The sequence below is a fragment of the Parasteatoda tepidariorum genome, chromosome 3, assembly GCF_043381705.1.
Source record: "Parasteatoda tepidariorum isolate YZ-2023 chromosome 3, CAS_Ptep_4.0, whole genome shotgun sequence".
NCBI classification, from domain to species: domain Eukaryota; kingdom Metazoa; phylum Arthropoda; class Arachnida; order Araneae; family Theridiidae; genus Parasteatoda; species Parasteatoda tepidariorum.
The window spans coordinates 16,263,354-16,289,788 of record NC_092206.1 but is presented as its reverse complement, the minus strand read 5'-3'; the positions used below and the strand labels follow the sequence as shown (position 1 = coordinate 16,289,788).

At 29.2% G+C, this 26,435-nt stretch overlaps 1 protein-coding gene across 1 annotated transcript; it reads left to right on the top strand.

Annotated features, from left to right (window-relative positions):
- On the top strand, positions 1-23,343 carry LOC107453393 (glucose-6-phosphate exchanger SLC37A4-like). The gene is made up of 9 exons (XM_016070214.4): positions 1-220; positions 9,405-9,637; positions 10,568-10,703; positions 12,214-12,321; positions 13,040-13,195; positions 15,055-15,155; positions 18,744-18,857; positions 20,816-20,954; positions 21,896-23,343. Exons 1-9 carry the CDS (start codon positions 103-105, stop codon positions 22,057-22,059), a joined length of 1,269 nt encoding a protein of 422 aa, XP_015925700.2. The 5' UTR covers positions 1-102; the 3' UTR covers positions 22,060-23,343.
- The last annotated feature ends 3,092 nt before the right edge of the window (positions 23,344-26,435 follow it).

The following is a 26,435-nucleotide window of genomic DNA, read 5'->3' as shown; positions in this document are numbered from 1 at the left end:
CGTCATATCCCATGAAGATAAGTTACTATTTTTACTACTTAGAATCGGAGAGTAGCTGAATATTTATAGTACGTTTGTCTCCGACGACATTCGGTAACAAACATGGAGAGTTTCTATTTAACGTTGTTTGTTTGTTACATGGCCTATGCCTACAATCGAAAATGTGTAGCTTTATCGATGCCCAAATTGATCGAAGAAGGTTTGGAAACGAGCCATGCTGGTGAGTCAAATTTTAAATTTTGATTTTTAAACTTATTGCCAAGGCAAAGTCTTATTTGTCCTTAAAACTATCTTTCTAATGTCCTTATGAATATATAAGAATGCTTCTTTAGCTTAATGCTACTCTTTGATGTAAATTTTTCATTAAACATATTTTTCATACTTTTTACATTATTTCGTATTATTATATTAGTATTTTAATAATTTATGGTTATGAAGTACGGCATGAAACACCGGTGTCTTTATTTAGATCTTAGAGAAACAGTTATTCAGCACTAGAATTTGCAAATCAATTATTGATACGTTTTTGAATATGAATGAAAAAAAAAAATTTCAATCTTATCTATTTGGATTTCATATTTTAGTGCAAATATAACTCCAATTATTTATTTCGTATTATTATATTTAGTATTTTAATAATTTATGGTTATGAAATACGGCATGAAACACCGGTGTCTTTATTTAGATCTTAGAGAAACAGTTATTCATCATTGGAATTTGCAAATCAATTATTGATACGTTTTCGAATATGAATGAAAAAAAAATTTCAATCTTATCTATTTGGATTTCATATTTTAGTGCAAATATAACTCCAATTATTTATTTCGTATTATTATATTTAGTATTTTAATAATTTATGGTTATGAAATACGGCATGAAACACCGGTGTCTTTATTTAGATCTTAGAGAAACAGTTATTCATCATTGGAATTTGCAAATCAATTATTGATACGTTTTCGAATATGAATGAAAAAAAAATTTCAATCTTATCTATTTGGATTTCATATTTTAGTGCAAATGTAATTCCAATTATTTATTTTTTCGTATAATGACATTTAGTATTTTAATAATTTATGGTTATGAAATAAGGCATGAAGCACCGGTGTCTTTATTTAGATCTAAGAGAAACAGTTATTCAGCATTGGAATTTACAAATCAATTATTGATGCATTTTTGAATATGAATGAAAACAAATTTCGATTTTATCTATTTGGATTTCACATTTTAGTGCAAATATAATTCTAATGATTTAGCAGATTTTATTTAGTAACTATTAGACTGTTTTTTTATTATTTGAAAGTGCCAAAATTTTTTTCTTCTAATTAGAGCTTCACAAAGAAAAATATATAAAAGGGAGACCGGTGTATCTGCGGCAAATGGTAAACTGTTGCGAATTTGTAGCAGTTGTTAATAACGGTTAAGTTTTGAGCATTTTTAGACAGCACTAAGCCATACTTTGTAATTAGCTGACAAGCAGGTGTATTGAAAGGTAAATAGACTGAGATCAAAAAGCTAATTCTGAAAACTGGGCAAAATATCAATGTAAAGATAAGCAAATTTTTTTTTTGAAAATGTAAAGTATTTCTGATCTTATTTAATATTTGAAATTTTTTGCTTACACTGCTTTGTTTGGACGTATGAAAAATGCAAAAAGTGAACTTTATTCATTGACTTTAATTTAAAAGGAAAAATCTTGCTAAAATGCCAATTAATTCGCAATTTTTTTTTAAAAAATAATTTTTATTATTACTCGCCCGATAAAAAACTTCATTCGTTTGCTTCTGAAGTATACAAATTGAAAAAACAGATCTGTTTCAAGCGTCCAAAAAGAAAAAAAAAAAGACGCCTATTTTGATGACTTGCCAGACGTGAATGAGGAGAAGGAAACTTGATTTGAAATATGAAACTTAGAGTTGGCAATGAAAAATGGAAAAATAAAGGTGAGAAACAAAACTACAAAAAAAAAAAAAAAANAAAAAAAAAAAAAAAAAAAAAAAAAAAAAAAAAAAAAAAAAAAAAACATAGATTATGATTATTTGAAACAGTTTTTATTTTATATTATTATTATTGGGAATTTTTTTTCGCTTTCAAGTTTCGGCTTTGCCTTCGGTAAGGTAGTATGTATTACTTAAAATTAAAGATTTCCTTAGCATTTACGGCATTTTCACTGTGTTTTTTTGTCGAAAAAACTCTAAGATACAGCCTTAATATATCTGATAAAAAGTTTTTCTTTATATATTCATGTTATGGAAAAATTCGATATAATGTGTTGCATTAAACGTTAATTCATTATGATAAATCTTTAGTTTGCATTCATAATTTTCATTTATGAAGGCAATCATTTATTTTCCATACATTTCATTTCCATCATCATCATCATTATTTTTCATGGTTCCTAAAATTATTGGTGGATTATTATTCGATAATCTTAAAAACTTGATCATTTGTATCGTATCGTATCGTATCGTATTGTATTGTATAACGAGTTCGGAACTGTAAGCTTCCTTCTTTTTCTTTACTGCAATACTAATGTACTTTTTAGTGTTATTTCATTTATTGATAATTTTTTGTTTCATTAAGTGTAGTTTGATGTGATAGTTTAATTAAAAAATATGTAAACATTTACAGTTTAAGTTCTCTGAGCGATATTTCATTATGCATGAAAAGTAATATTCTGAACCAAAGATCTTCCAGAATTCCTATTCTGATTAATCTTCCTGAGAAGTGATTTTCCATTTGGGAATTTTCCCCAAAAAGTAACTTCAAGGAAATTGCACAGTAAAGGGGTGAAAACTCAAGTTGTTCCATCTTCTAAAACAAATAACAGAGCTTGGCAAATTATATTAAGATATCGTTCCTACACAATTAAGAATAAATTTTTTCACTAAGACATTTCTCATACCTAAGACATTTTTCCACTAAGATGAAAATTATCAAAATCATTCCCTTATTCTTAGTTTCTGCAAATTTGTATGAGCACTGGTAATACAGCATTGGAGTAAGTTTTGAAATATTAAAGAAATTAGATCGCAAACTCTTTCCATTTTCACAAAACTGGGGCTTTTTTTCCATATTGAGGTTTTGCGCCCTTTCAATATAAACGTAGACAGCGCTGGCTTTAGATAGGCTAAATTTGTCACTGCAGTCATGAGTAACAGTTGCAAACTAACAGCAATAATAAAACTAGTATATTATTCACGGAAAAGTATCATTTCATATAACAACGGAGCCTTCGACAACCTTAAACAATTCAGTTTTAGTTCTGCTCTCTTTTAGTGCCATTGTTGGTGTACATTTGCCCGGTATACACTACACTAATTTTTTTAAGGTTAAGAGCTGCATCCGGCATACATTTGCCCAGTATACCAACAGTTTGGCGACAAGCTACAATGCATCGCTTCGAAGTTTTGGAGACATTTTTCTAAATCGCGCTAAGAACCGCGATGACTCAGGGAATAGAGCGTTCGCCTTTTCAATGCGGCGAACCGGGTTCGAATCCCAGTCGATACGAATTCCGCGTCCGGCTTGCGCCGACCACAGTGCTGATGTGAAATATCCTCAGTGGTAGACGGATCATGGGTGAGAGTCCCCTTGCCGTCAGGCTAACCGTGGGAGGATCTCGTGGTCTTCCTCTCCATGTTACGCGAATGCTGGTTAGATCCAACAAAAAGTCCTCCACGAAGTCAAATTTCTCCCAATACTCGATCCAGGAGTTCCCTTGTCTTCTGGATTGGGTTCAAAATTACAAGGCTACGGAGTTGAACATTAGTAGTCTTAAACCCGTAAAATTGGGTCGGCTGCTCAACGTCGGTTATAAAAGAATAATCGCGCTAAGCGTGTTACGTATACTGTATTTTACCTTGATCACAATAAGTTTATAACTATTCATTTGGTAAGTTAATACTTTAATTGGAATGCATAAGTCTAATTTTGTATAACGCATAAGTCTCGTTGAAATCTATTCTTTGACAATTGAGCCATAAATTTATTTTCACAGGTAAAATTTGTGGCAACGGCACAATGAAATTACTTTTTTTCTTCTTTTAGTGATATAAAATTAGATAGACATAGATAAAGTTGGAAGAAAGGAAGGTTAGTGAATGAACCAATGTTTGGAATCAATCCATTTTCTTCGTAACTTTACGGGGGATGCAAAGAATATATTTCACTAAAGAAATTTAATTTAAATAAATGTTCTTTTTTTCGTGCTGATAAAAAATCTGTATGACAATTTAAGATAATTTTAGTTTTTTTTTGTGACTTAAGAATTATATTCCGTATCAAACTGGTTTTGATGCATATCGATTCTATTCAATTTATTTCGGTTAAGAAAAAGAAATAGCGGCATGCTTTATTTTATTTAAAAAGATTACTTAAAAAAAATATGAAGTGTTCAAGTAAGAACTATCTTATTTTTTTAAAACTTTTTTTCTAACCAAGATTTTTTTGAAAAAAAAAAAATCGTGATAAAAGAAATTTTTTTCATGATATTGGAGTGTTTTTTTTTTCTTACTTCAGAATGCCTTTTTTTATAAGTAAAATCTTAATTAGGTAAGGGTTAATTACTTGTTAGGAATTGTACAAGGAAGTAGAGAAATATATATAGAACTTAGGAAATTTTTTAAAAAAAAATGTCGATAAAGAAAAAATTAAACTAGTTTCGAAACTAAAGACGAATCAAAATGAAAAAAAAAAAAAAGAAACGTGTTATATCAAATCAGTTTATTTGTTTCTTTTTTAGGTTTTAAATTGATGACTTATCGATCATTTGATTAAAATTGTTTCAATTATAACAATTTTGTTGAATGCGTGGTAAAATGCTCCTGTTAATCTATAGTATTAAAAAAAAACTTAACTATAATATTCACTTAATCAATGTAGCTCTTACTCGCCTATTCAACCTATAATATATTTCCTTTAAATTATTATCCTAAGCGAAAAAACCTAATATTATTAATGTTAAATTATTATTATTTCAAATTTTACCTAGAGCAATATGTATTTATGGAAAAGTTACAGAAATCTTTGACAATTTACTTTTTCCTTATTTTTTGAATTGTGTAGAAAAAAAAGGAAAGTTTTTAAACTCCAATGATCTTTATTAAAATCTTTTGGAGTTGAGCTGTAACCTGTCTGAAAATCTAACCTGTTTTAATTCCAGACGAAAATGTGAGTGAATCTGAATTTTTTGTCGGACATATTTGTCAACATTATTTGTACATTATATTTTCTATATGAGTCATTTTTCAAAATGGTGCCAAGAGTTGGCGTGAAAACAGCTGTCAATTAAAATCTCCAGATCCAGGTGAGAATGTGACTAAATTTAAATGTTATGACGGGAAAACGTAGCGTAATCTACATTATTTCCACTTTAATAAATTCTACAAGAGTCACGCTTTGAAATGAAGGTTTAGGATTCACTTTGGATTTAGCTTTTAGCTCTTTCTGAAAACTTCATCGAATTTTGAAGTTTTATTGCCTAATTTTAATGTTATGAGTGCAATTTTAAAAAGTATATTCATAAATTTGCATCTTAAAAAAAATCCTTTAAAGAATTTTTTTCACGAGTAAATTTTTAAAAGTGTACAATACATATTGGAGTCGACTTGCAACTCGCTAGGAAATGGACTACAAGTTTTGGGTGCAAATGTGATTTGCTTTTTACGTTGCGCGAGGTCTTAAGGTGTAAATTATACGAATTTTCTTTGTAAAATCTAACGATTTTTAGACAGCAGTATTTTTTATAACTTATTTTATTCTTAAAATAGGTGCTAAATCATTTAAGTCCTTTTGTAATTTTTCCAAAGGTCGTTATCGAAATTTTAGGTTTTATTTGAAAATATAAATAAATTATAAAGATACGGAAAACAATTTAGAAATTTATCTTAAAAAATTTGACTGAAGAAAATTTTTGCTTTTGCCTGCTAATATTCTAAAAATGTCATTTTTTACCCCTTCATTTCACGCTTCCGTCAAAATGACGGGATGAAATTTTGCCTCCTATTTCTCATGCCCGTGATATTTCGGGGCTGGAGTGTTCAAATTAAAACTAGAGCATCAAAATGTTTAAAAATAATTCATTTATCATGCCCGGAAGCATGCTTGTTTCTAAATATATAACATCAGTTTGCGGTACCAGATTATATGTAATGTGTTCAGCAATAGTTTGATTTTAAACTATCGTAGATGTCAGCACTCTTCGAATAATTATTTTTAATGGCAAGATTAAAAGGCAATAAATGCAAACAACCATGTAGAGAAAAAAACATACAGAAAAAAAAACATTGAGAAGAAAGAAGCAGTCATAGCGGTAGTCCATGAATGCAAAAGACTCCTGGCCTCCCAATAGCGGTCCACTAGTGAATGTTTCTTGAAACTCGACAAGGGATGAGATGATCACCTTCGAGGTCACCATCCTGTGCGAGTATTTCGGGGGCAGTCATGGCCAGTGGCGCCCTCATTAAATAAAAATAATTAAAACTATCTGTATGTACAATATATGCAGTCATTTTTAATTTCTGAGTTAAATCGAATTAATTAATTAATCACTCACCAAATGCATTAACTCAATCAACCCAAAATTTCAAAATGATTACACGTATGGTACATACAATTAGTTTTATACAAATTTTCTTGAATAAAAAAATATACATTTTCGAAAACGTTTTCTTCAAAATTATGCAAACATTAAGGGGTTAAAATAGTGCATCTAATTAAATACTCAAATATTATTTACAATGCCGTGTTATATCAACTACATAAAAGCATCGTCAAAAACCATTTACATACTTGATAAACAAGTTGTATTTATGAATTATTATTATCATGCATAATTGAAATGACGCTATAATGCTGAAAAATGATTACGCTATAATTCTTGAATATTATTAGTAAAATTAACATGAAGCAATTCAAACGAAATTTATATCTTAGCAGAATTTCAGATGTCTTAATAATTGTTTTATGCATGAGTATTTTATCATTTTGATATTGTATTATATTTTCTTTGGATGCCTTCAAATTCTTTTAAGCTCTGAAAATATTTTTGTTTATTAATCATATAACAAAGCTTCATGATGAGATATTAAAATTTGTTTTGAAGCTTAACAATGAGTAGATATGTTTGTTAAGAATCTTTAGTAAATCTTATCAACTTATTCTTTTAAAAGAGATAAAATTTATCTTGGCATAATTTCTTAATACTATGAAAGAAAGATAAAACTGTGCTTTACTTTTTTTGATAGCTTTAATTTTTTATATGAGTTATTTAGATATTTAAAGTTTACAGAAAATTATAAGTTTTGAAATATTTTACATAATTGTAAGTTCACCTTAATTTTTTAAAAAAAATTAAGGTGTTGCATATTTACAATATATTATTATTAAAATTGAGTATTTTGTATATTATTTTGGTTAAATAAAATACAAACTAAAATATATTGCTCGTGATTTTGCTCATAGGTCTATTCAATAATTAAAACCTAAACATTTTTCTTNTTTCGAAAACGTTTTCTTCAAAATTATGCAAACATTAAGGGGTTAAAATAGTGCATCTAATTAAATACTCAAATATTATTTACAATGCCGTGTTATATCAACTACATAAAAGCATCGTCAAAAACCATTTACATACTTGATAAACAAGTTGTATTTATGAATTATTATTATCATGCATAATTGAAATGGCGCTATAATGCTGAAAAATGATTACGCTATAATTCTTGAATATTATTATTAAAATTAACATGAAGCAATTCAGACGAAATTTATATTTGCGCAGAATTTCAGATACCTTGATTACTGTTTTATGCATGCGTATTTTATCATTTTGATATTGTATTATGTTTTCTTTGAATGTCTTCAAATTCTTTTAAGCACTGAAAATTTTTTTGTTTATTAATCATATAACAAAGCTTCAAGATGAGATATTAAAATTTATTTTGAAGCTTAACAATGAGTAGATATGTTTGTTAGAAATCTTCAGTAAATCTTATCAACTTATTCTTTTAAAAGAGATAAAATTTATCTAGGCATAATTTCTTAATACTATGAAAGAAAGATAAAACTGTGTTTTACTTTTCTTAATAGCTTTATTTTTTATGAGTTATTTAGATATTTAAATTTTACAGAAAATTCTAAGTTTTGAAATATTTTGCATAATTGGAAGTTCACTTAAAATTAACGTGTTGTATATTTATAATATATTATTATTAAAATTGAGTATTTTGTATATTATTTTGGTTTAATAAGATACAAACTATAATATATTGCTCATTATTTTGCTCATTGGTCTGTACAATAATTGAAACCTAAAAATTTTTCTTGTCATCTTGCCCATAGACCTTCTCAATTCAAACCTATATTGCTCGTGATATATTATATATACAATATATATTGCTCGTGATCTTGCACACAGTTCTATGCAATAATTCAAGCATAAATATTTTTCTCGTTATCTTGCACATAGGTTTATACAATAATTCAAACCAAAATATTTTTGTTGCGATCTTGCATATAGATCTATGCAATTCAAACCTAAATGTATTTCTGGTGATCTTGTACATAGGTCTATACAATTATGATTACTGAAGTAGATCACCAGTTTTTTGAATCAGGCGAAAAATATTACTTTGTTACGGAATTACGAATTTCGTAACTGATTAACGCGTTCACGCGGGTGTTGCGCCTGAAAGCGGGACGGAAAACAGAAAATACTGGTAGATGAACTATTTCAATATTAGATAATATTCGAGAGGAGTTAATCTATTCTCAACAATAACAATTCACTGTAAGGAAATTTATCACGGCGAAGAAGCAGTTCAATGTAAAAATTGCATCCGTTAAAAACAATTGGTAGTTATTGATTTTTATTATTCCCGGAAAAAAAACTAAAAAATTAAATTTATTTGTTACCAGTTTTTACTCCGGTGCGCCGCCCGATGAGACAATCTAGCGTGACCCACCGATGGGTCACCCCAGAGTGAACGTGTTAATTACTAAAAATATTATTATTAGTACTAGTAAGTGTTGTCCCCTTTTTTGGGGGGGGGGGGAGGAGGAAAAATTGAAAGGGCTTGGATAGTTCGAAAACATATAAGTGCTTGGTGTCGTTGTATGTATAAATCTTGCAAACTAACAAATCCCAAGTGTCATTAGATCCTAATTCGGTGATCAAGAGAGCTAATGACGAATCTTCAGTTTATTCAGAAATAATTTTGTGGTATTGCTGATTTGAACAGATGCATTACATTTTGATGTTAAAACTTCTAGAAAAAAAAAGCGTTTTATACTTTTGAGATACGTTGGTTACAATCACAACACGTAAAAAAGTCATATTTCTCCGAAATATTCAAGTCAATATTGAAATATTCATTGTGATGACTGAAATGTAATTTGTTTTATAGGTCTGATCTTAAGCTGTCAAAATGTAGCGATGTCTTTCAGCAAATTTACCTTCGGGATGCTGTCAGACAGATTGAATCCTCTGAAGATGTTTGCTGTTGGTCTGTTTTTGACTGGATCACTCACTCTGCTGTTTTCAACATCGTCTTCTGTGTTTGCCTTTTGCACATTTTGGTTTCTGAATGGACTGGCTCAAGGGTGTGGATGGCCTGCCTTATCCAAAATACTTCGACAAGTAAGAAATGGAATTAGCAAGTTTTCAAAAGAACAGAACTCTCATATAAAATGATTTAGACATTTCATGCTTAATGAATTAGTTTATAGATTGTTTCCCTTTTTACCTCTTCCATTTTCAATGAAATTCAGTTCGCTAGCTGGCTGGTTTAGATTGGGAAAACTGAGTTTTGGAGAAATGACTAAAAAATTCTTGTAGTTATATATGTCTAAAAGCTGTTGTGGGAATTTAAAAAAAGGAAGTTTGATAAGGTAATTTCTGGAAGGAGCAGAAATAAAAAAATTTAGTCGCTGTCCCGAAGGACAGCTAATTAGTAGTCCGTTCACTTTTTCATTGGTCCGACAGGTTAGATTTCTCTTAAAAAAATTAAAGTGAATTTAAATGAAAAATTACACTACAGAATAAGTGTTATATCACCATTGTGAGGAAATATGTGAAGGAATTATAATAGAAATCTGTGTCAAAAAACAAAGACCAAAACAGGAAACCGAAATCATAATGCTAAAGCAGCATACCATTCATTTCTATCCTTTTGCTGGTCTGGGAGACCACCATGATGACTTTATGATGGTCCGAGTAAAATTTTAATGGTCCTGAACCAACGGACTACCGTTAATTCCGAGCCCTACTTTTTAGTATTTTGCTAATGGGTCGATGGATTTACATCAAATGGATGCACTCATACAGAACAGAACTTTCAGACATGATTGAGTTACAGCTTAATATATGGGCAAAAATACCATCCGGTGCCTAGGCAGATTTTTTTTCCTTTCTACAAACTAACCATAGTAAATATTAATAATGGTAATAAACATAACATGGTACATAAACATAAGCATTGTAATAAACATAGTAAATAGTAAATATTTTAAAGATGTAGAGGGAGTGATTCATTGTGTTTTGTAAAGCAGGTGCATTTTCTGTGAATAGAGAGCTGATCCAGCAAATTTTGGGACATTATGGAGCTTATTATCTGCAAGCAACAACATTTCTGGATGCATATCACCATACTTGACGGCATACCTAGTTATGAACTTTGGATCTACAGCTGGCATCTTTTCGGCAGGTATTTAGTTATTTTCCATTTTAATTAAAATTATAATAACTATGGCTCTATGTGTATGCTACATTTAATATGTTATTGCCATGGTAAATCTTTGTCCTTCAAACCTATTTCATAAACTAAAAACTCTTTATTATAAATATTTTAATGACAATTTATTCCATAAAATTACTAACAACACAATTTGTCGAGTCCTTGATTACATCAAATCGATGAACCATCACTTGCAGACATAATGCAGCAAATACAGATCAGAACATTCAGACATGGATGAGTCACAACGTACTTTGTAGAGTCCTTGACCACAGTGAATGGATGCAGCAGTATTTTTTGTTAATACATATAATGCACATTGCAGTGCACACAATGCAGCACTTTCAGACATCCTCCTGTATTTCAGTGCAATTTTAGGAAAATGTGTGCGGACAGGCGCATTCTGTTCATAATTTACATACGTGAGTGTACGGGTATGGTCCGTGAAAATTTCTAGTCTCTCTATTATTCTGTTCTCTTAGGGTGCTTGCTTTTTACAGTTTTTTTCTGTATTATTCTGTACCCTTAGGTTCCTTATGTTCTTCAAGCAAGCTCTAGTTTTTAGACCTCAATGCAGTTCAGTGGTTTTATCTTTCAAATGATTTAGTATACGTAATACGTAGCTTTTAAAATAGGTGTGCGAGAGACAATTAAGGGATATGTGTAACAGACATGCGCAGTTAGTTCAGAACATACGTACGTAAATATGTGGGTATCGAGCATATAAGCTGTAAACTTCTCTATTACTCGGAGTTTCTATTTCTCTATTTTTCTGCTCTCGACTCACGGCTATTCAACTCTATGGGTAGAATCCCCTTGCCGTAGGACTTACAATTAGAGGTTTTTGCAGTCTCATCCTCCGTGTAGTGTAACGAAAATGCGTGCTAGTTCCATTAAAAAAGTCTTCCACGAAGACTAGTTGATTATAATGCTTGTTCCAGGAGTTACTTTGTCTTTTGGGCTTGGTTCAAAATTAAAAGACTACGGAGTTGGTTGCAAAATATATCGCAGGGATTTTTTCATGCGAAGTTGTGCAAGCGTTTATTAATAAAAATTGAGTATAGTTACAATAGAATGTAACCTTAAAACATTCTGTTTGTGTTTAATTTTAAATGCAGGTTAGCAATATCTTAACCCATTAATAGATCTTTGAACTGCCAACGAATTAACAGTTTAAGGACATATTAACAATTTATTTAAAATTAATTATAAATAGGCTCTTGACATTTTATTTTAAGGACAAATTGTTAGTTATGAAGAGGGTGCATGTGGGTACAGTGAGTAAAGAACACAGAAACTGCTGTGAAGCTAGCTTTCTCAACTAAAATTATTACCGAGACGCGAAAGGAAGTCATAATTTCCATGTGTTGTGCCTTCTTACAAAATAAGATTTATACAGAACAATCCTATTTTTTTTAAAGTTTTGTTTTATTTTAGTTTCATTCTTCATCTATACTAAAATATGTATTCTTTTTTTCAGGTGCGTATTCCGTAGTTTTGAGTATAGTTCTCATGTTTTTGATAAAGACGTCTTTTGATAGTGAGGCAAAAGAAACGAATACAGCAGAAAAAATCCCCAAACAACAAAGTAAGAAAGCATTTTTTTTTTTTTTTGCAAAACACTGCAACTAATATTACATAAAGCCTTAATTGTACGGATTTTTTTAAGCAATTATCTGTGTCATGTTTATTTATAAAACGACCAGAAATTGAAAAACAGTAATAAATAAACTATCTTAAAAATAATGACACAATTAAATACCTAACTAACTTACCTAACACAATTAAATACCTAACAAACTAACTTACCATCTACATTTTTGCAGATAAAATTAAAATTTTCGTACGAAAGGAACTGTAAGATTTTTGAATAAACGGAGGAAATACGTTCTAAGTAATAGTATATCTAAAATTTTTTTACAAATCTAAAAGTCCTATATATAGTATAAAATGCTCGAAAAATGCAGAATTAGCTGTTAGTTATGAAAATTATTTAATTGCAACAGTATATGAAATTTAGTTGGTCTAATAAATGAAATATTCTTACGTGACTTATACGTAAGATTGATCGATTAATAGAATGGTACACTATTTACACGTTATTTTTTTCAGTTTTTTATTGCAATTGTTTTTCCTTTATTTTAAAAGGTTTTTTTAATGATAGAAATTCTGTTTGTACTTTTATTTTATTTCCTATGTCAAGACTTGCATATAGATTATATTTATTATCTTGCACTGTATGAAAATGTGATTTTTGTATAAAAGGATATAAAATTTTAACTTTAATTATTACTGTTTCATTTTAGGCTCAAATGCTTCAGTATCAATGAAAACTTTATTGAAAGATCCTTTCTTATGGCTAGTTACCTTAACTTTTATGATTGTATTTTGCACCAAGAGTACTTTAGTAGATTGGGGACAGTTGTATATGAAGCAAGAACGTGGCCTATCTCTTGCTCAAGGTAAAATCTTTACATTTAAGATCATTATTATTATTCTTAAAATTTCTTTTTTTAAAGTAGCTGCATTTGAGTAAAATTATAGTATATATTAGATTCATTTTCTAATGAATATAGATTCATTTTCACATAGTTATGATTCAAAGTGGTATATTAAAGAAAAAAAAAACAGCCAAATGAGCATTTAAAGCAAAGAGCTCATTCCTCGAAAGCAGCAACACGTAATACGTGAATGTGAAATTATAAAAGTGGTTTGAAAAAAGGTAGTAGCCAACGAAAAAAAATGAGGTAAATAGAACAAGAAAAACCGCACTAGCCGATGAGACGATGGTGTCCGAAAAGGGTAAATCATGGTAGAATATGTGAAATATAGGGAGTATGGAGCCCATAATATTAAGAAATGATAACAAGGGATTCGGTACACTTATGAATGAAACAAGACTGTCAACGCATCAAGATAAGCTGATGTGACTTCAGTGCCACTCCAACCTTTCATTCTGCTTTGAAATGTATTTTGTACTGAATTATTTTTGACCAGTGTCATCTTCTTGGCTATTCCTGTTTTATTTTCTTCCAATCATTCTCTTTTTCCGTTTTCGCTGGCATGTGTTTTTTCTTTCAAAACCTTTTGTTTTGTTTTTTTCTTCGTTCATGCGTTGTTGGTCTTTGTTTGGAATGCGCATCTCGATTTGAGTCGGTGAAATGTGATGACTTTTTTTCCAATTTAATTTTGAAGTAAATGAAATTTCTATTAACAGATGCATCTTTCGTTTTCAATTTCTTTTGTTTATTCATTCCGGATTGAATAACTATTTGAGCAATTTGTCTCTTTAAAACACGTTTTATTTTCGTTTAAGAAAGAAAGTAAAGCTTAATAAATAATTTTGCGCAATGCAACATTAGTTGAAAACCGTAATTGGATACTTTCACACTTCAAGAAGAAGACCATGTATATACACATGTGACTTATGACGTCAGCAGCGGCTGATCGTTTTTGAGCAAAATGGAGTACTAAAGTTGAGCTAAGTTTCTCCACATAAGTTAGAATGTTAATTAACTTAAAGTTAATTAAGTACAATGCCGTGTCACACATTGAATTTATTGATATATAATTCTTTCTAAGTCTTTTACTTAACTTAGATTTATTATTTGTTTATGTATTTTATTATAACGGTGATGTATTTTTGTTTTGTGTACCTGGCAAACTCGATGCATAATTAGTCTGTTTATTTTCTACATGGCTTAATGCCTGTGTTTGTGTTAAGAAGGAAATATATAGTGAAAAATTTGAAATCTTTGTGAAAGAATCCTTGTGTAAGAATATAGAATGTATCATTTAAGAGAATTGCTGCTTGGCGGGCTCGGCTTTCTCTAAATAGAATAGAACAAACAGTTGTTAACATAAATAAATGCCACGCTTCAACAACCAATCAAGATCCAGATATCCTCACTACGTCATATGCAGGTATCCCATTGGATACTTGCAAGTGACGTCATCGTAGAAAAAGCATAGTATTTGTCGATTCAGAAGATAATCAGGTTTGACACATGGGTGACGTCGCCTACAGGCATCTAATTAAATAACATTTCAATCACATAGTTAGGCATAACCACTGCGCCTTTTCTCGAGTTGCAAGTACCCAAATGTGTTAACCAATAAACAGAATGTAACCAGAAGGAAAATGTATAAACCGAATATTAATTTCTCTCCATATATTTTGTTTACTGATTAACGTAAGACTGTGAAGGAAGTAGTAAAATAACCCAAAATTATTTTAAACAAGATAATTATTTTAACTAAAATAATTTTTTCAACGTGCTTCTTTAGTTTATGCAATTTATATGTTTTTATGCAAATTTAGGTAGTGCCTTTACTAGTACAGTAGAAGTTGGCGGATTTATCGGACGTTTGTTGGCTGGCTATCTTTCAGATATATTCGTCAGGCGATGCAATGCAAATAAAGTAAGTTTTATTTTAATCATACTATTCAATACGAGGTGGATTTGGCGCTGTTTTGTAGGGCGATAAATTCTGCAATTTGTAGTTGTAAATTTGGCGAGATTCGGTGAGTTCTTACTTTTAGGCCATTTCATAATCGTGCTGAGATTTTGTGGTTGCTTGCTCTTTTTAATGGTATGTTTATTAACTTGCATTTTCAAGTTTCGATGTTCTGTATTTTTGCCTACGTCAGTTCTTGGTGACATTCCAAAAAACGTCATTCTGGTTTTTTGAAAAAACTAAACATTTGGAATTTTAAAATTATTGCATCGAATAATTTAATAAAAACAGGAAGAAAACTGTATATTTGATGAATGTTCATACAATTTAAATATTTTTTTAATTAGTTGTCACTTGTTAAGTATTATTTGTTTCTTTAAAACAGCGTTTATCCTTCCCACTATAAGTTTATTTAATTTATTTCTTACTCTAGCGAGAAAATATTACAAAATTAAATAAATTAATTCGATCTACCAAAATACCCAGAAATAGTTAACATAAATTTGTTAAAATGTTTCGAATGATTCAATTTTTTAGAGTAATAGAAGATTGCTTTTCTAAATTGATAATTGCAGCTTAAAAATAAAAAAATAAATAAAAGAGTAAAATAAATAAATAAAATAAATAAATAAAGTAATAGATTTAAACTTTGGATATTTTTGAGGCTGTACAGTAAATGTGGCAAGATAAAGATGGCTTAGTAAAATATTCGAAGATATACAGATTTTTAAAACTAAAATTCTTAATTGAAATATTTTGAAAGAATTTGAATTTCGTATTAATGTTACAAAGAAATTAATAGTTTGTCTTTGAGATAAAGAAGCTTTCCTAAGTTTTTATTATTTTTATTTTTAAAATTAAGAAGTAAATAGATGGCTGAAGTTAAACAACAAATTTACACAAATTTGTCTGATTTGTTCCAACTTTGTGACTGAATTATTTTATATTTTATATCAGAAATACTTGAGATTTACATATGGAATCTTCTAACCTTGGCAACTAAATTTTAAATATTACGTGCTGCCATCTATGCTTATTTAGTAAAACTATTTAAATATAACAAAACTTTAAATTAATAAATTTTTTGAAAGCGTATTTATAAATTTTGATCTAAAGTAGGCTGATAAATAAAAATAATTAAACAGCACTGAAAGAAAAAGGCTGTATTGCATCGATGCATTGAATTTATTGATATTGTATTGATTATCAATAAAATTAACATCTCATGCAATTTAGAAAATTCAATGATTGATTAATATATGGTTATTAAAATGAATTATTAAAATTAGAAAGAAAGAAGAAAGGATATTATTAAGTGTTATAGCGAATTTCTAAATTCTAAATTGATTTTTATAGTAAATGTATAATAAAAATAAAAATAAGTGTATGACTATGTGGTCGATTATTCAAATCTAACTTATTTTCAATTTTCGTTAAAAAGTTTAATGCTGCCATCTATGTTTGTTATTTAAAACTATACAATTATCATTCTACTTAAGAACGAATTAATGTAAAGTATTTCCTTCCAAATAAACTCAGACATTATAATGCACTCAATGTAACAGGATAAAAAAGATTTTAAAAACTAAGTGGGAGACAAAAATAAAAGATAATAAAAATAGGAAAAAGGAAAGGGATAAAAAACAAACAAACATAATTTACTTAATTTGGAATCCCATATTGACCTAAAGAAGGTGAATTCCATAAAAAGTATTTTTCTGTATTTAAATTTTTTACTAAAACAGTTTTCCTTCTTGATTTAAAATGCAATATCATACTTATATTACCATTGTCATGACACAAAAAGTAAAAAGTCTATAATTCTGAGTAGGGTAACAAGAATATGATTCAAGCAACCTTTTCTTCATGTTGAACAAGATGAGGAGTACAACCAGAAAATGGAGGGGGAGGTATATTGAGGGGTTGTAGTTGCAAATTATTTGCGCCGCACAACAACTGCACAATGGGCTGTTGGCGACGGCCTGGGAAACATCCGTGAGGATGATCCGAAGACATGCCATCGCGATTTTGATCATCTGCAGAGAGGATGGCATCACCGCTTTAGTAACCCGATGACCTGCGCGAAGTAGAGTATTTTACTGTGGAACAGTTTAAATAGGATCGATACCGTGCACCCTCAGTACTATCACAGGCTGATCAAAGTGGTTACCCACCCGCGCACTGACTGCAGACAGTGATGCTTGACTTCGGTGATCTGCTGGGAGCAGTGTCTTAACGATCAGTTCACAGCAGAACAGTATAATAAGGGAAATATTCATTAAAATTCTTCACTATCTGTTCGTTTTTTGTTTTTTAGTTTATTTGTATTTTTTTCTAAAAAATCATTTTGCATGTGCGCATCATACAATTCTCAAGCAATATAATTTTTTTTTTCTTTTTTAGATAAAACAATTAAACTTATATAATTTTAGAAAAAATATACACTGTCAACGAAATTTAGATTTGGGTATGAAAATCATGCTTTTTTGAAATTCTTTAACACGAATATATAGAATAAAAAAAAAAAAATGAATAAATAAAGAGAACATCAAGTTATTACATAAACAGATAGAACTAGAGTAGAATAATGGAAGATTTAAGAAAAAAAATGTAGTAACAATTTTGCAAAATAATTTTGATCATCCTTAGTTTCACTCATGTTACTCTAAATTAAAATAAAAAAATAAGTAAAACAAAAATTACTGCTGGATCCGTTTACATTTGAAAAAAGATTTTTTTTTTTTTTTGGCTACCTCTAGATTGAATATCTTTCAATCTAGTCTTCTATTTTCTACTATTTTTTTAATACATCGGAGGTTAATTCAAAGTTTGTAAACATAGTTGGATTTAATTTCAAAGAATTCCCGCTCAGATTTTTTATTTATCTCAAGTAAACAAGATAACAAAATAAAATTACAAAACAAAATTACTTTAAATCCTTTTGATTTAAGATGGTATTATAAAGTATTTCAAGTTTTGTTTATATTTCTTGGAAAAGAATGAATGAATGGAAAGGTATATGTTTTTTTAAAAGGAATTTTAGGAGAATATTGAACAGTAACAAATGAAATTTTTTTTCCCTGAGCACATGTGAACATTACTGAAATACTTCTATTAAAATAAGACAAATTAAATAAGCAAAAAAGTAAACTTATTTTCGAATAGAAGAGCAAGATAGTTAGCTCTTCAAAGCATTTTAAAAATCTTGTCTAATTTCAAAAGGCTTTCAATTTTGAAGTATTTTCTTTAAAACAAGTATTATTTTGTTAAGTTGTTGAAAAAATTTTGCTTATTAATAAAGCTTTTTAGAAATTATGAACATCTGGCTCTTGTTCATCAAACATTACATTTCATTTTATGCAATCCTTATATGGAGTTGGCATGCGTGTTCAAGTTGCATACGTGTATTTCCAAACAGGAAATAACTTTAATAGTATTAAAACTTTTAGGAACTTTAAATTAAAAAAGATAAGTAGAGGGGTTAATTTCTGTGTAGCATATTTGGAAACATATTAATAACGTATGAATATAAAATTTTTCGTTTATTTAAAGGATAATAAAACACCTGCCTATCAAGTGCGTATGACAGTAGCTGTAGCATTTTTAGTGGGATGTATTTTCTCTGTGCATATGTTTCGAACAACTCTGGATGAAGACACTTCTTTGGTGAGTCTTTTCAGTTTTGGTTCCAAAATGTTGAAATCAAGTCAACAGCACCATTTAACAATGTTGTTTCCCATCAGCAATATTTGTTATTCAATATTAATTTCAAGCCAATGTAATGCCTGCATTGCTTGAATTTAAATGGCCAGCATATAGTTGCATAGAGTGCCAGTTTTAGTAATTTTATGAGCAACTGCGAAAGTGGTAAATAATAATTCGAACAAAGCATGCTTCTTTTCAAATTCAGTTGAAATGAGTTTTCTTATAATTTATGTAAACCAAAATCTTCATATTTAATAATGAAAAGAATTTACTCCTCAATAATATTTCCTTACTTAATAATATTTACCAAAAATACAAAAACAATTTTATTCCTATTAGCGGTAAAATTTGAATGGTTTAATTTTTAGAACGGTTGCACTGTAGCTATAATAGAATTATTTCTTGCTTATTCATGCATGTTAAATGAATGATACTGGTTATATCGGAATTGACCCTTAAGGATCCTTTAAGTATCAAATTGTTTTGACTTCCGCAATCACGATAGACAAATTTTGAGAATGGGTGCTAATTTTTGTGCCCTCGAAACTTGCCTACTTTTTTACTTTTATAATTTTTTAATCAAATGAAGTATGTATTTATACTATCAAGCATATCGGAATTGTGTCTGTAAACAAATTTGCGTTCATTACTATGATACTGAAAAATCTTTTCCTATTAGTAGTTTATCCCTAAAATAAAAATAATTTCCATTAAATAAAAAGCTTGTTTAATTTCAATATGCATGCAAAGTTCCCACAAAATTCCGTTCCCACCCTTTTATATTTTGAACGACTTCAGCCGTAATTATAAAAGTGGTGTATATATAGAGTAAAGTAGCCATTAACTAGCAATGTGCTAGTTAATGAGTACCTTTACACAGACATCTGGTGGAAAACTGAAGAGTTAAGGTTAATGTCTTAGAAATGGGGCTAGTAAAAAAGATAAGTGAGTATTTATAAAGCTTAATGAATTTAATATGAATAAACAAAAGACATTTGGTGATTTTCTATGTTGCTATTTTTAATGACACTTGGGCTAGCCAAGGTCTTCAGCCATTTGCCTTTTGCATAGTCTCAAAAGTGCGCCTTCCGTTTGACAAGAGAGCCACCAAAATGGTGAAGGTATGTTTCAGCTCAGAACCCTATGGATAGATATGGCTGTACCACTCATTCGTAAAAACATTTCCTCAATTTAGACACAGACGTAAAGAGGAAGGAGATTCTCTCTAGATCCCTGTACCATGGTACTACTCACCGACCACTGCACTTTCGATTCTACAGATTTTACGAACACTTATATCGCATATACTCGGTGGGTCCCAGTGGAATCTAGAATCGAACCCTTGTCCCTCTAGATCGTAGTCCGATTCTTTAACCGCAAGACTGCGGTTTCGTGATTTTCTATAGAATGACGAGGCGAACGATTTTAAATATTACGCATTTCATTCTCAGCACTTATGTCCGCATAGTGTTTATCTCTACTAAATCTATAATGTTCTATAACGTTATAATCTCCCTCTTATACGGTTTTCGAGGTCGAAAGCTAATTTTTTATTTTTCTACCAGATGACGCTGCGACCGGCCTCATCTTTCAAGACTTGACGACTATTTACAAACGTGTAAACACTACTTTTAATATTGCTATTTACTTTTTTAAGAATGCTTTTCTATTTACTATTCGGAAGTGAGCAGGATATATACTAACTTTATTGTTCGCCCTGCATATCTGAGAATAAACGAGGGTAAAAAAAATTACAATTAATAGTTTATTAACTAATATATTAGCTGTTAAGTTTTAAATTCATGTATTTAAAATATTTTTCAAAATAATACTTACTAAATAATATGTATTAAATCTGAATTTGATATTTTGAAATTTCATAGACTTCATTTCATTAATTATTTTCGACTCCTATTCAGATATGGATTATGAGTCTGGGATTTTCATCAGGAGCTTCTTTGTATGGAATGATTGCAATATGTGGTATTGCAGCTTCCGAATCTGCTCCTTCACATATGAGCGGAAGTGCTTACGCTATAGCAGCCTTAGGTGGAAATAGTAAGTGAAGTTTTAACTAGATTTTAATAAAATAGATTTCATAGATTAACTTTCCAAATTCGTCCTCTAACTCATAACTAGTTTAGTAATTATTTTCATTCATTTTAATTTAGATAACTAATCTCAATTTATCCCCTCACGTTGAATTCATTCTCAAGAATTAAAATAATATATATTGGAAATTAATGCAATACTCTGTGTTTAATATTATTTCAGAATTATAGCACATATTATATTAAATTTCTATTTTGATTAATTATGTTTTTAGCTAGCGCAGAGTGATATTTATCGCTGCAAAGAAATATTTAAGTAAAAGTATGTTTACTATCCTACCACAGTTTAATCTCTAAATTTAAAGCAAAATTGGAAGGTTTTAAACTTCCAATCACTCAAAATAAATAAATAAAATATAAAAGAGGTGAGTAGTGAACAAAAAAAAATTAGCATCCCTAATTTATTTTAGATCTAATGATTGGATTTTTATGAATTGAGACGCGATCTTAATGACTCGAGAACTAGACTCAAATATGCTAATTAATGAGTGCAGGCGATCAGACACAATAACATACTATCTCTGAATAAACGTACCTTTTTTCTAACGGATTCGAATTCTTGATCCTCAAAATAGGAGCGTAAAAAAAAGGAAAAATACGTGTCCCATTTGCTTAAAATGGGTTAAGACTGTTAAGATTACATGAAAATCTGATCACTAAAACAAAAGTTATTAACAGTAAAATCTTCTTTATTTCATCTCTGATAGAATTTAAAATTACTTTGAATTTATCCTTACCGAGCTGCTGCTTTATTTATATTTATCGAAGAAAAACATTCTTAATTGAGAAAATTTTTTGTCAACTTTCAATCCAATGTTTTTGTCTTAATGAATTAACAAATGTTTTATTTACATAGTTTATTAATATCCATTTTTTAATCGTTTTTAGTTGGTTCTACAATGTCTGGTCTTCCAATCTGTTACCTAGCTGAACAGTACGGCTGGTCCACTGTTTTCCTCTTGCTTGAAATAATTATTGGAGTAACTTCGCTCTTAGTTGTTTGTTTCAAGAATACCCAATCAACGATTTCCTTACTAAAGAAAGAAGATTAGTTATTTAAAAAAAAGTGTAGATTTATTTTACTTAAAAACTGAGGATTGTTCAATATTTACTCTCTAAATAGTTACAATGTGGGAAGTTGATGAAGAAGTATTGCTAAAAAATATTTAATTGTTTGTTAAATATATAATAATTGTTTTAGAGAGTCCCATATTGTTATTAAAAATTTTTATATGTCGAGGTTACATCAGCATTGTTTTTGCTGCTATAAAAGATAACTCACTTTTACGTTGGTAAAAATATAAAAACTTTATTGAAGCTAACTATTTACTGTTATTTTTTATCAAAAGCATTTTACATGAAAGGCTATACTTGATTCAAGTATGTCTTTTCATAATTAAAGAAAATACATCTTATACTTCATGACATTTAATTTCTGTAGCTATGAAGTTAAAATTTTTTGAAATTTGGAAGCAAACTCCAAAATAAATGAAGTGATTATTAATAATTTTTGGCTAAAAGATGGCTAATTCAGATTCCCATTATTGTTTTCACAAATTGTTGATACCCACTATTGTTTACAGATAATTTTACTCTAACAACTGATTTTACAGCTACAGTTCTATCCAAACTGCAAGAAATTTATAAAGTTCATCAAAAGGTTTTGCTATTCTTGAACTAGATGAAATTTGTTTACTGCAGATACAAAAGGGAAATTCTAAATTTTTTTTTTATATATATATAAAGAAGGATTAGTAAGTTTAGTAAAGATAAGCTTGAAAGTTTTAAATTATAATGTAATTTTTGTTATGCTTTTCTTTTTGGAAAAGCTTACTTTTTACACACTTTATTTTCTTAAATTATTTACCTTAATATAATTTTTATGTGTCTCTTACATCAAAGCATCAAATACTGATGAATTAAGTTGTGAAAATGTGTACATCCAATGCATGACAATAAAAGCTGAAAAGTGTGATATTTAGTTAAAGAATTGTAAATTTGTAACTAGTTAAATAATTGTAAATTTGTAACTAGTTAAAAAATTGTAAATTTGTAACTGTTAAATTGTAAACTGTAAATAATTGTAAATTGTATTGTAAAATTATGTTAATAATTTCTTTTAATATTAGTATAATTCCATTATAATATATTCATTATGATATAAATTTACATTAATAATGTAATTCATCACAGGGGATGGGAATCATTATTTAAAATAGCTTTAAAGACAAATAGGTTTCCTGAGAAAGCGTTTTTGTTTATATTGTGTTCTAATATTTTTCTTATTGTAAAATAAATTTGTATTACACATAAATAAAAACTTATTTATGGAAGAATATTGCATCCATTTTTCAATGTTTGATAAAAATAATCTTCATAGCTGCTATTGTAGTATACAAACAATAAAATTATGTCCATTTATGTATAAAATTCGTTCCACAAATCACAGATTCTCACAATACTTTCATTTTTGTTATCATTAAACAAAATTTTATATCAGAAAATAATATCCAGTAATGATTGTTCGAATAACGAGTTAGGATGATTTAAGAAAAGAAAAATTCGAAATGAAGTATACTATAATAGGGGATAGTCCTTTATGATGCAGGTGTCATTTTTTATAAATCTTATTGAGTAGAAAAAAAAATTTGTGGGAAGTCCCTCATCATTCACAGCATTGTTTAAAAATTTACAAACACTACATGGAATATTGCTAGAATTTTCAAGTCATTCAAACAGACTTTTTTCCTAATTTACCAAATACGATAAAATATAAAATTAGGAAAGTTTTTTTTGAAGTTATACTTTTTAGGCGACTTCCAACAAGGTTGCGTTAAACGTTTAACGATACATTTTTATTGGTCGAGAAATCACGTGGTAGGATCCAGTTTTCCCTCATTCATTTCCATATTGTTTTGGTTCTCACTAGCATAAAAATAATAAAAGTCATAAAAGTATTGTTTTTCTATAAATATTTTTTTAGTTTGTTTTGATACACATATAATTTAATAGGGTAGTATTTTTTATTTTCAAATTTAGTGGATAACAATTGTAAAAAATGAGTGAAAACAATCCCACGGACAATGCGACGGATTTAAGGTTATGTCAAGGTACGTCTCTTGTGAATATCAATTGATTGTTAGGTTTTCTCTTCTGAAATTACATTATGACGCATTCACATACATTATTAATACAAATACATTTTCCAGGGCGAGACGATGAGGCAACCACAAGCACTTCCACTGGTTCAAGAGGTCCACGAGGGAAAAATGCACAATATTACCGTTATTACAGAGCACGGAAGCGAGCGGAGCAGGAAAAAGAGTCGTTGAATAGAACTAGTGATTCTTCTACGACTGCTGATTCTTCTACAATTAACATCGCAGGTTACGAAGTTTATCTTCTTCCGCGTGGAGGGACTCCACGCACTATTTTTTTTGTTGTTTCCGTGCATGCGCAGTACAAGAGGATTACTTTAAATGCTCATATCTTATGCAATTTCTGAATTTTAAAAAAAGATATTTTTGTTACTAATTAAAAATTGTTATAAAAATTTCATTTAAATGAATATTATTGAATTATTTTTCGTAATTATTTTACTTTTTTACAGTTATAGTAAGAAAATTTAGGGCGATAAGTTCGGTTTTTCATAAAAATGTCTATATTACCACGAGTATTTAAATCTGGGTATGCGCAATTTTGTACGATCATTGCATATAATAACTAAAGTGATTGATGTAAGGTACAAGCTTATTGCAGTACTTTTGCATAGGATGTTCAAAAACAGTCTTCTTCCTTCGATGCAATCTTTCGTTTCGTGCAATCATTGCATATAATAACTAAAGTTGCAAGTTTATTGATGTACTTTTGCATAGTGTGTTCAAAAGCAGTCTTTCCCGTTCGGCGCAATCGTTTTGCTTTGTGCAATCATTGCATACAATAACTAAAGTGATTGATGTAAGTTGCAAGCTTATTACCGTCCTTTTACAAAGGATGTTCAAAAATAGTCTTTTTCGTTCGGTGCAATCTTTCGTTTCCTGCAATCATTGCATATAATAACTAAAGTGATTGATGCAAGTTACAAGCTTATCGCTGTACTTTTGCATAGGATATTTAAATACAGTCTTTTTCTTCCGGTGCAATCTTTCGTTTCGTGCAATCATTGCATATAATAACTAAAGTGATCGATACAAGTTGAAAGTTCATTGCTGTACTTTTTCACAGTGTGTTCAAAAACAGTCTTTCCATTTCGATGCACTCTTTCGTTTTGTGCAATCATTGTATATAATAACTAAAGTGATTGAAAGTTGCCGTAATTTTGCATAGGGTGTTCAGAAACAGTCTTTTTTTTCGTTTGGTGCAATCTTTCATTTTGTGCAATCATTGCATATAATAACTAAAGTGATTGATACAAGTTAAAAGCTGGTTGTTTTTCTTTTCCATAGGGTGTTCAAAAACAGTCTTTTTAGTTTGCAATTTATAGCTGCTTCCTCAAGCGCTTTAAATTTCATTGATATATGTGAAAAACTGCATGACCTAAATACCTCTAAATTTATGAAATGATTCTCGACGTATTTCTTGAGAAATTTGAAAAAAAAATGCCAAAAATTCAAAGTGTCTCTTCCATTATTGCAGGATAGTGTACATAAGCAATTCTAATGAATTATTATTCCAAAAGTAATACTTTGTCTCGTTTTATATAAGCTGTGCTTTGTCATTTACATCATGTAGATTAAAAAAAATGTATTCAAATGTCTAAATCGTGTCTGCTAAAATTGAATAAATAAAGAACTTGAGTTTAAATTTTTAAGATATCCTGCAGGTCTATATAAATATTAAATATGTTACATTCATTACTGCTATACAGAGCAGCGGTAATTACAGTTCTTAATTTATATTTTTGGAAAGCCAGTCAAAAATAAAGTTAAAATGTCTGCCTATTAGTATTTTGTAAGGTATATCCATTAGACTCAAGGATATACCCAATAGAATTAAGATTTGAAGGAGAAAGAAAAAAAAATATTTCAAAATCTGTTGAATCATTAGTAAGGAAAGCAGGATGAAAAAATCAAGACCTGTTTTATTGTTGGAAGAAAAGAAGATTGATTATTAGTAAAAACATTTAGTTTGTTTTGATGTTCGCTACATTAAGTTACCTCTTCCTTACTATTGATTCGGCAGACATTCTTCACTGAAATATTATTTTGGGTCATCCCTAATAGGTATTTATTTTTCGTAAAGATTTAAAAATTATTGAAGGAAATTATTACAAAACAGCTTATGTAATTTTAGGAACTTTAGCAAAATCTAAATTAAATAAATAAATAAAAAAATCCTGCCTATCGGGTCTCGCAATTCAAATTATTATCATACAACAATTTTTTTTCGAAGGATAGTTCTTAAACTGAAAATAAACCTTTCAGAAATT

What these genes read in the sequence shown, in the direction of transcription:
- LOC107453393 (XM_016070214.4), top strand. Translation starts at nt 103, where the DNA reads ATGGAGAGTTTCTATTTAACGTTGTTTGTTTGTTACATGGCCTATGCC. An exon ending in GGCGATGCAATGCAAATAAA is followed by an intron (nt 15,156 to 18,743) that starts GTAAGTTTTATT and finishes GTTTATTTAAAG; the next exon opens with GATAATAAAACACCTGCCTA. An exon ending in TGGATGAAGACACTTCTTTG is followed by an intron (nt 18,858 to 20,815) that starts GTGAGTCTTTTC and finishes ACTCCTATTCAG; the next exon opens with ATATGGATTATGAGTCTGGG.